At 40.1% G+C, this 10373-nt stretch overlaps 1 protein-coding gene across 1 annotated transcript; it reads left to right on the top strand.

Moving 5' to 3' along the window:
• The first annotated feature begins 460 nt into the window (after window positions 1–460).
• On the top strand, window positions 461–9920 carry LOC126829357 (alpha-amylase). The gene is made up of 8 exons (XM_050559168.2): window positions 461–518; window positions 1660–1808; window positions 2430–2584; window positions 3040–3345; window positions 3824–4632; window positions 6911–7132; window positions 7922–8153; window positions 9645–9920. The coding sequence occupies exons 1-8, from the start codon at window positions 497–499 to the stop codon at window positions 9883–9885; spliced, it is 2136 nt and encodes a 711-aa protein (XP_050415125.2). The 5' UTR covers window positions 461–496; the 3' UTR covers window positions 9886–9920.
• The last annotated feature ends 453 nt before the right edge of the window (window positions 9921–10373 follow it).

Raw genomic sequence — 10373 nt, 5'->3', positions numbered from 1 at the left:
GTTTCTGTCGAGTGGACGTTAAACCCCATTTCTCTCTCTCTCTCCTACACCACTGACAGGGTGAAACCAGCCCGATTAGTGAGCTAGCACCTTACTCACCGGGCCATCGCACGACGCCTGACATCTTGTGTTCGATCCCGGTGTTGGCCTTGGACGCGTTCCTCAATATTTTCCAATCGCAATAGAGTCCCGTGTAGCCTACACGTTGAAATTTGTTGAAGTTTGGGTGAAAAGTCGCTGTCCTTGCAACATTTCTCCCACAGCACAGTGCGTGGCATGTGCCCGTCTACATTATCCCGGTTGGCGCAGAAACCTCGGGCGTTGAACTCCATTTCATTTCATTTCGACTTAGTCAAAGACTATATCAGTGCTTTAAGTCTGTGTAACCTTGACATCTTGTCTTATCAGTTCGGGGATGTTTATCTTTGTTCTAAATCTATATAAATCTAGATAGTCATTATGTAGGAGTGTTTTAAGATTACATTAGTTTAACAGGATGGTACCTCTTCTAATAGTGGGTAAGATTTTTTCAAATATTACATTAATAGTCGGTAAGGTTTTCAGAGAACGCTAGACCTGCATATTTTAGCACATATGACGTCATATGTGGATTGTGGGTTAGATTTAAGAATTTGGGGAAGAGGTTAAGTCTCCACATAAGCACTGACCTAGGACGATGAAAAATTAGTTCGCGATATTTCCTAGTTTTATTTAAAATAAATACAATACATTAGATTTATATATAAAGATGATTTTATTGTTTTTTGGTGTTGGTGGCGCTGATGGTCTTCCTTGGATGGTACTTCAGTATTCTGGTATTTTTGTTTCCTACTACGAATTGGATTTCGTCAAAGTCTCAAGATGTAAACAGGACTAGCGCTAACCCTAACCCTAACCTTGGACCAAACCTAACTCTTAAACTAACCCTAACGCACATTCCACATACGACGTCATATGTGCAGGACCGTCCCCGATCTAGCGTTCTCCAAGGTGTTCATGTCTTCTTATTCTGGTAGTGAGGTGGCATACAAAGTAAAACAGTTGCAAATGCCACCTAGACGTACTTCGCTGTGAATCTACCGTCAGTCTCTTCCACACCACGTTTGATCCCTGGGATCATTTGTACAATTTAACATATTGATCTCTCTGGTGACAGTTGAGAATGTTCGTGGATGTGATCTGCGGTCTGTCACCCAGAAGTGTTTCACTGCTGATCTACGGCTACTCGGTACACCTCGACAATCTCTTTTACACCACGTTTCAACCCCGAGATTATTCGTAAAATAAAACAACATATTGATTGGTCTAATTATTTTATTATTGCTAATGGGAAACTATGGCGTCATGTGGAAAGTAGTTTTAACAGGCCCTATTTTTCTTCCAATCACAGTTTTCTCCAACCACCTTTATCTTTCTCCCCAGCAGAGTTGTCTCCCCTTGCAGTTCACACAAGTCTCCTAACGACGAGTTTTCTCCAACCACCCCTATCTTTCTTCCCAGCAGAGTTGTCTCGCCTAGCAGTTCACACTAAACTCTACTACACGGGAACAACCGGGTCTGTTGAAATGAAAAAAATACCGTAGTTGTATTGAATTACGTTTATGCATCTCCTGTATAAGATCGGAAGATGGGCCCAATAACACATTACTTCTGTTCCAGTACTGGCAGTAGCCGGTGTGTCGGGAGAGTTCACAGATCCTCATTGTGATGGTAAACAGGTCATAGTTCATCTGTTTGAATGGAAGTGGACAGACATAGCACAAGAATGTGAAAGATTCCTGGGACCCAAAGGCTACTGTGGTGTTCAGGTTGGTTAGATTTATTATCCAAACCTTAAACTCGCCACTCCCGTGCACATATTCGCGTGCACGTAAAAGCTCCTTTGGCAGTTGGACCAGTCGGAGCAGAGCAGTTGGACGTTAAACGCCATTTCATTTCATATCATTTTCATTTAAACTCACCACGGACTGTCTTTACTTGTTCATTACAATGTTCACCAGGAAACAATAATAATTTGATGAAATGTCACAAGTTTGTGTCCGTTTGTTATCGAAATGTACATTTGACCAATCATAACACTAGTTGGTCGCTTTCCGGTAAAAAATATAAATGGCGATTGTAGATGTTGGTTGTATGTGCTATAAAATAAAGTATAAAATAGTTTTCGAAAATCAATGTTCGGGGAAAATTTATAGTCATTCCTAGTGTTATGATTGGCAGTGAATATCCCATTGTGGGATTCCCATACCTCGTGTGAGGTGAGCCTATACCCGCTCATCGATGGTTCCTGTGTGGATGACCAAATTCCCCTCCCACAACTAACCTCGCATTCTACACAGAATCAGGATGGGGAGTAACATCCATTTGACACAAACTAGGTCCTTTCGTGACTAACATATGGTTCAACTTTATTTCAATTGTGTGTCTAGGTATCACCGGCCAATGAACATGTTATGGTGACTAAAGAATATCCCCGCCCCTGGTGGGAGAGATATCAACCAGTCAGTTATAAACTGACCAGCAGAAGTGGAAACGAGGATCAGTTTAAGGACATGGTACAAAGATGTAAAAAGGTTGGGGTCAGGTAAGCAACCATAGACGTCTCCATTTTCTATTTATTTAAAGATCCAACATCGCGGAAGAAAGGTTGTAGTCGGGTAAAGAAAAACCCAAAAAAATCACCCATAGACGTCGCCATTTTCTACTTATTCCAAGACCCAACATGGCGGAATAAATCGTAAATATGCAATTTAATACTAACTGTGGTCTGAGAATGAGTCTGTGAGAATGGAAGGTTCGGAGGCCCTAAAGAAGTTAATGTTTGGGGAACCTTTTAAATTTGGGATCCTCTTTAGTCTTAATTTTTATATAGCTTTTGATGAATTAGTAAGAATGCCACACACTAAATCTATGCATACGCTAGAAACGTGACTAGACTCAATCAAGCCATATTACACCATCAAAATTAGACCGATAGATCCATTGTCGATTTCCGTAAATTTTCATTGATTTTCTATGTAATAATATTTTATTTTTAAGGGTATTTGTCGATGTTGTTGTTAATCACATGGCTGGTCTGGGCAGAAAAGGGCAAGGAACAGCTGGCAGTAATTATGATTCCGATGCATTAAGCTTCCCCGGAGTGCCATTCGGTAGAGACAATTTCAATGATAAGAGCAAATGTCCATCCGGAGACGGAATGGTGAACAACTACGGCGACCCGAACAACGTCCGTAATTGTTATCTTGTCGGTTTGACTGATCTGGATCAGAGCCAGGAATATGTCCGAGATAAAATTGCTGGATTCTTCAACCATATGATCGATATAGGCGTTGCTGGTTTCAGGTTGGTACAGAATTGTTCTTCCATTTTCTACATCATCAGATATTGTATCCAACAGTCTTGGATTCAGTTCCACATGTGATATCAAGGGCAACTGACAGAGAGACCCCATCCCACCCCAAGATACAGCCTTGGATACAGTTCCACGTGTGATATATAGGAAAATATAAAATATTATTGCGAACTGGTGACATAACTGGTACCGTGAAATTTGGACATGGAAAAACGTCACGAGATCAGTTTGATTCGAAGTTTTTGAGTGATTTGATTCTATATTCTTGACTTATGATTTGATTCTATGTTTTGGACTTGTAAATCTCTGAATACTTTGTTCAATTCGACTGCGTTTCGACCAGTATCTTCTCAACGTTTTCAAGTTCATCAAGTATGTGTTATAGTTAATTGTCCTATCCAGTTACTAAATGCATCTAAATGATTATCATTTGAATTATCTGTCCCTGATTCTATTTTTGACTTCCAGAGTGGACGCAGCAAAACATATGTGGCCAGGGGATATTGGGGCAATCCAGGGTAAACTAAAGAATGTGGACGGCGGTGGTAAGCCGTTTTTCTACCATGAAGTCATTGACCAGAACGATGGTGCAATCAAAGTCACAGAATACGAGAGTCTGGGCTACGTCACAGAGTTCAGATATTGTCAGAAGATAGCATGGGGAATCAAAAACTTCGGTCAGCTGGGTGGTGTAGTTGATTACGGATGGGGAATGACCAAATCAAGCAACGCCTTTGTCTTTGTCGATAACCACGATAACCAACGAGGTCACGGTGGTGGTGGCAATCTTCTTACCCACAAACAGCCACGTGATTATAAAATGGCCGTTGCGTTTACCCTAGCTTACAACTACGGCTTCACAAGAGTCATGAGTAGCTACAGCTTCGACAGCACTGATCAAGGGCCACCCCACAACAGTGACTTCTCCGCTAAAGATGTCACGATTAACCAGGACGGTAGCTGTGGTAACGGCTGGGTTTGCGAACACAGATGGAACCCGATTGGCAACATGGTAGCCTTCAGGAACGCCGTTACTGGTACGGATTTAAACAACTGGTATAATCAAGGCGATGTCGTGGCTTTCGGTAGAGGCAATAAGGGTTTCTTCGCCATGGCTAAACAAGGACATGCGCAGATGCAGTTGAAATCTGGTATGCCTGCTGGATCGTATTGTGATCTAATATCTGACTGTAAGAAGAAGATTAACGTTGACGGGAATGGGATGGTCAGCGTTAATATTGATAATAACGACGAACCAATCATGGCCATTATAGTTGGTAGGTAGCATTCGATCATTTCCCAATAGTTGCTAGGTAACAATATATGTCACTCCTTAATAGTTACTAGGTAACAGTGTGTCATTCTCCAATAGTTGCTAGGTAACAATCTGTCATTCCCCAATAGTTACTAAGTAACAATCTGGCATTCCGTAATAGTTACTAGTGTGTCATTCTCCAATAGTTGCTATAGATAATAATCTGTCATTCCCCAATAGTTACTAGGTAACAATCTGGCATTCCGTAATAGTTAAAAGGTACATGAAACAATGTGTTATTCTCCAATAGTTGCTAGGTAACAATCTGGCATTCCGTAATAGTTACTAGGTAACAATCTGCCATTCTCCAATAGTTGCTAGGTAACAACCCATCTTTCCTCGCTAGTTGCTAGGTAGCGATATAACATTTCTCAATAGTAGGGGGTGGGGGGTCGCGTTGGCTCATTGATTAAGACGCTGGCTTGCTGGCCCAGAGATCTCGCGTTCGCTCCCGGTGTTGCCGACTCGGAATTTTCTGGCATGGTTCCCCCTTGTCAGTGGTGCAGGACACTGTGTAGTCGTTCGGATGGGACGGGAAAAAAACAGATCCCGTGTACACTTTTGGGTGCAAACTGTCTTCATTAAACTCCATTTCATTTCACTCTAAATGCAAAGATCATCACTTTCCCAACTATGTGTTTTTTTTAGAATCAGCAGGGTTTTTTTTAATTAGCTTTTACTAATAAGGCTATCATCTTACAATAAAGCATCAATTAATAGTCACCAGGAAAGGAGGTCCATATAAATTGCCCTCTGGTGGCATGATAGTTACAAAGAACTCATAATTAAAACATATGATCTGTTTTAATTAATCTGACTGATAGGAAATGGGTTTCCATTTCTATGAACGTTGGATAACAACAGTTGCTTTACTTTACAAGCATTAAAAATTAAAAAATTTAAAAAATCAATTCTGTGCGCCAGGCAATAAATCTGTTTTTGTTTGAATCAAGTTTTCCTAGGATCTCAAACTTTTACTGCTACCGTTCAAGGTAAAATATGAAATTTAAAAAGTATTAATATTTTTGGCATATTCGTTCCATTCGTTGTTTGATTTAAAAAAAAAAATCTTGTCGACACATGGACAGAAATGAACAACTAGATAACTCGCATTCCCTATAACTCTGCCATCTGTATTCTCTTTCGAGGTTATAGTTATTTGTAATTGAAATTGATGACGATTTTGAGTTTGTAGTTCACTGTCGGTGCAGAACAGTAGGACGTTAAACGCCATTGCATTTTGTTGTCTTTGTGCGCTGACTAGACTAGAATAATTTAAATTCCTAAAGATTTTAAAGGATTGTGTTGTTTGCTGCCACAATATCAATACTTCTCCCCTGTATTGCAAATGACCAAGCCCCGTCTAATATAAAAAGTCTTGTTGAACCATGGACTGCCAGTAGAAAACTCCGTTCTCAGAAAAACCCATTTTCTAAATACTCAACACAGCAACTAACAACGGCGGGCGTATTAAAAAAAATTCTTGTTTCAAAGCACTGATCTGTAAACAATCTGTATAAAGGCTCTTTGTAAACATATGGCGGTTGGGCTGATCCAATGGTCTGTGGTGAGTCTTTAGATCATAAGGTCTATCATAAGTTGTGTGGTTTCGATCACACACTTGTACGTGACAAGGATTGGGATAGCCTGTCGAACCTCGCAGGTTTTCTCAGGGTCCTCCTCATACGTTCGTTCCGAAATGACCTAATTTGTGTCGAGTGGATGTTAAACCACATCTTTCTCTCTCGTCTTTACTAAAATACGTTCCATGGTTTTATTAGAATGGTGTGTTCAACTGTGTTACGCATTACATAAGCGCTAAATCTGCATATAAATGTTATATAAATGATTATTTAGATATTAATGCACATGACAAGCTTATAATTAACTTTATATACTATTGGGTGATTGTGATTTTGAAATAAGTGAAATCCGATTTCCATTTAAAAATTTAATTTAAAAATGGATAACTACCGTTAACAATGGTAGCAATGAAAATCGAGACTACGCTATTCTTCAAACAGTCATAACTTCGTTCAGAATCAAGTAGCTAGACGGAAATATTCAATAAACTATTATAGTGAGAACCGTCAGCTCTTTATCTAAATCTTACATAATGCATCTTTAAAGTCCTTAGAAAATTTGATTTTACGAGCAGTATTAAAATAAATCATCCATAGACAAATTATAATTTCTCGCAAATTTGCGCAAGTTTAAAACCCACATAATATAATCAACAGGGGGTCACAGTACCGGAGGGGGCGATAATGGTAACCATGGTACCCAGTCACCAGGCGGAACACAGACTGATTCACCAGTTGTAACCCAGACTGATGCACCAGTTACCATGCCACCCGTAGATACGTCTGGATTTCAACGAACCATTATCTTCCTGGAAAAACCAACATCACCAGGACAAGATGTGTTTATCAGAGGTGGAATAGATCACACTCATCTCACAGGTAGGCGAACACTAATATTATTATTACTATTACAACACCTGACCAGGAAGGTGAAAACAACAATTATTTTATTATATAGGACCAAACAACAATTGTTATATTTTATACACATCTGACCAGGTGGTGAGCATAGTTGTTATGTTATGTAGGTCAAAACAACAAGTATTGTTATACCCGACCAGGTAGGTCGACTCAACAATAGGTATATGCCTGCGTATTTAGGTGAACCAATTGTTATAATTTATACACCTGGTCTACACAATAATTGTTATAATTTATACACCTGGTCGACACAATAATTGTTATAATAACACCTGACCACTGAAGCCCGTAATTTTCTTTATCGGTGTTTGTCTGTCTGTCTGTTCAGGATTGGCGGCTACACTAGGGTTGTCTCGAGGCTGAAATTTGGTGTATATGGGTTACTCGGGTCGGGGAGTAACATAGGCCTGACCGTGTTGGGCTACCGCTTCCGGTTTCGGAGTTATACTCCTTTCAACCCGCTAGTATTATCATACATGAGTTTGCTAGACAATTGTATTACAATAAATCGCTTGCACGTAGGTGTCTTTAACAGTGGGAGGAAATCGGTTGTCCCGGAGAAAATCCACGAGTTAGGGCATGCGACCCTACTCCTTGTCACATACCAGCATCGACTCAATTGCGGATATTGACTCAATTGCGGATATTGGCATCTAAAGCGCACGCCTTAAATCATAAGGCCACCAAACCCACTGGAGGATTTTATACTTCGGGTTAACTCCGGATCTTCACCCATTGTTGTTATAGGTTGCACCCAGGATGCCAGCACGAGTAAATGTGCTATACCAATCAAACATCAAGATTTGGGCTCGAGTTCCTTCTTCTCTAAATATAACGCCTGGAGCGTGGGAGATAATTACCTCGACTTCTATGGTGCTGAGGCAGGTCAGGGTTCATCTGGGGGTCAAGCTGCCCAGGGGTCACCGTCTGTGTGGACATCTAATAAAGCAGGAGACGCTGGATATAATTCTCTCAACAAGTAAGTTGTCTCAAGATAATAACACTTAGTCATGTGATCAGTCATAAATACAAAATGTCGGATATTTTCTAAGACGTTTGATCTGACATTGTAGGCAACTATAAATACGGGGATGGGGACTGTGTATTATCATTATCGACTTGCCTCTCAATCACGACCGAAAACAATTGTATGCTATACCACACTCAGTGGAAGCTGACGTTAACCTCACTAAAGAACGAACGAATGTGTGTCCTATTTGACTAATATAGTTTTCCTGTAAATTCCGCGGACATATCGTTCAAGTTCTTGGTAGATCTTTTGATCGTTGTTTAAATTTTCCCTACTAGGCATAGAATTGATTGTCCGTGTCATATAAGACTGGAATCAAAATAATACCGCAAAACAAACTTATGCCGTAATGTGCTACCGCAACTTCAGAGATTTAACATTGAAAATGAAGGGAATGTGGAGAACAATGGTGGTCTAGTCTCAGAGGTTATTGGCGGTTATCCCCCTTTACTCACCCGAGTCAGTCAAAATGCCATAAAACATAGATGTGACGTGGGATCCATCCTGGGGTTTTTCGGTCTAAGATAACTAAGCTTTTTATAAATGTTTCGTGTTAGTGTGTTGGTATGTTTTGTCTTTATTACCGCAAACATGAATTACGTTTGGGTTTGGGTTTTTGAAACAGAACGGTGACTAGTCGTCCGGATAGGATGGAAAACGCCGCTGCCGAGACACAATTTCCCTCGTAGTAAACTTCATGGTCTATGACCGTCTTCATAAGCCGGTTCGATCTAGAAAAGGGGACGTTTAACCCCATTTCATTTTTTTTTCGGAAGTCCAGGATTCCTTTTTGTTTTAAACGTCCAGCGAAACTAAACGATGGGTGTGCTTTATAACGGTGACGTCCACGTATGATGGGGTCCAGTGTGATGATAGTTTTCAGATTTCCAAAATAAATTCTGGTCTCGAGTCCGACGCTCTGTATTTGGAGCTGTATTTCTTCTTTGCAAAGGGGGGCTGGGTGACCGAATGGTTAACGCGTGCGCGTTGGATCAGGTCTGTCATTGAGTGAAGTGGCGTGGTTTCGATTCCCCGCTTGTGCGTGACAAGGAGTAGGATCGCCCGTCTAGTCTCGTGGATTTTCTCCGGGACCTCCGGTTTCCCCCCACTGCTAAAGACCTCAATGCCAGAGCGAATTATTGAAATAAAATTGAGCCATATGTTAGTCCCGAAATTATCCATTTTGTATATGATTTAACAGATGGGGAATGCTTTATAACAATATATATACTTTAAAATGTTATTAAACCGGTGTTGAAATCAGTTTGTGTCGGCTTACCTTTTATCTTTTCATCTTCTACCGTGAAACAAAGTAGTGTAGCTTTACGGTTGTTCTAATATTTTTTGATATATATATTTTAACAGATGAGGAAGATTTCTAACGATATATATTTTAACAGATGTGGTATGCTTTATAACGCTATATATATACTTTAACAGATGGGGTATGCACTACTGGATGCTGGATATAATGATGGATTGTGGTCGAACAGAGAACGGTTGGTTTGAACTGAAGGGTGTTGTCAATGGTAACTGGGAAGGCGATATCTTTGGTCAGAAATGTACAGGTACCGGCGCTGCTGATCCTGGAGTAGTCTCTAATGATCATATCGCTAGATGTGGATACATGAACGTCTTCCATTGGAGTCGGCCAGAATGTGAAATTGATAACATTCCATAGATCCGTGTCATTTCAGTCAGCAATAAAACATTTGAACCAGGTTAAATTGACGTCATTATTTAAAGAAATTGTTACCGGTACATGCCACTATGGAAGGGTATCGCTGCCAATATTAAATGCTCTGCTACAATGTCTTTTCCATTGATTATATGTAAAATGTACAATGTACAAAGTCCTAATACCGGTAATGATAAAGTCAAAATACCTCTAAGGCAAGAGTTAAATGTAAAACGTCAAATGTTAAGTGTTAAATGACAAATGTTTTGTGGGAAAATGCTTTTTTTGACGTGTCTACATTTTACATTCCTCTCATTACATTTTACATTTGCTCTCTGCCACATCCCATTTGTCCTTCGCGCTTTCTACATAGCAGCTTTCGCACAGCATCAACTTGCATATGCAAATGTAGGATATCACGTGACTTATTAACATATACGGAAACCTGGCACACTATAAGCCAGAACAAGGATATTCACGACACTATAACA

This window comes from Patella vulgata, chromosome 8 (assembly GCF_932274485.2).
Source record: "Patella vulgata chromosome 8, xgPatVulg1.2, whole genome shotgun sequence".
Lineage (NCBI taxonomy): Eukaryota > Metazoa > Mollusca > Gastropoda > Patellidae > Patella > Patella vulgata.
This window is presented reverse-complemented; position numbering and strand designations above follow the sequence as displayed.

Coding starts and splice junctions, on each gene's coding strand:
- LOC126829357 (XM_050559168.2), top strand. CDS start 497: ATGGTACCTCTTCTAATAGTGG. Junction 519..1,659: donor GGTACCTCTTCTAATAGTGG/GTAAGATTTTTT, acceptor CTTCTGTTCCAG/TACTGGCAGTAGCCGGTGTG. Junction 2,585..3,039: donor TGTAAAAAGGTTGGGGTCAG/GTAAGCAACCAT, acceptor TTTATTTTTAAG/GGTATTTGTCGATGTTGTTG.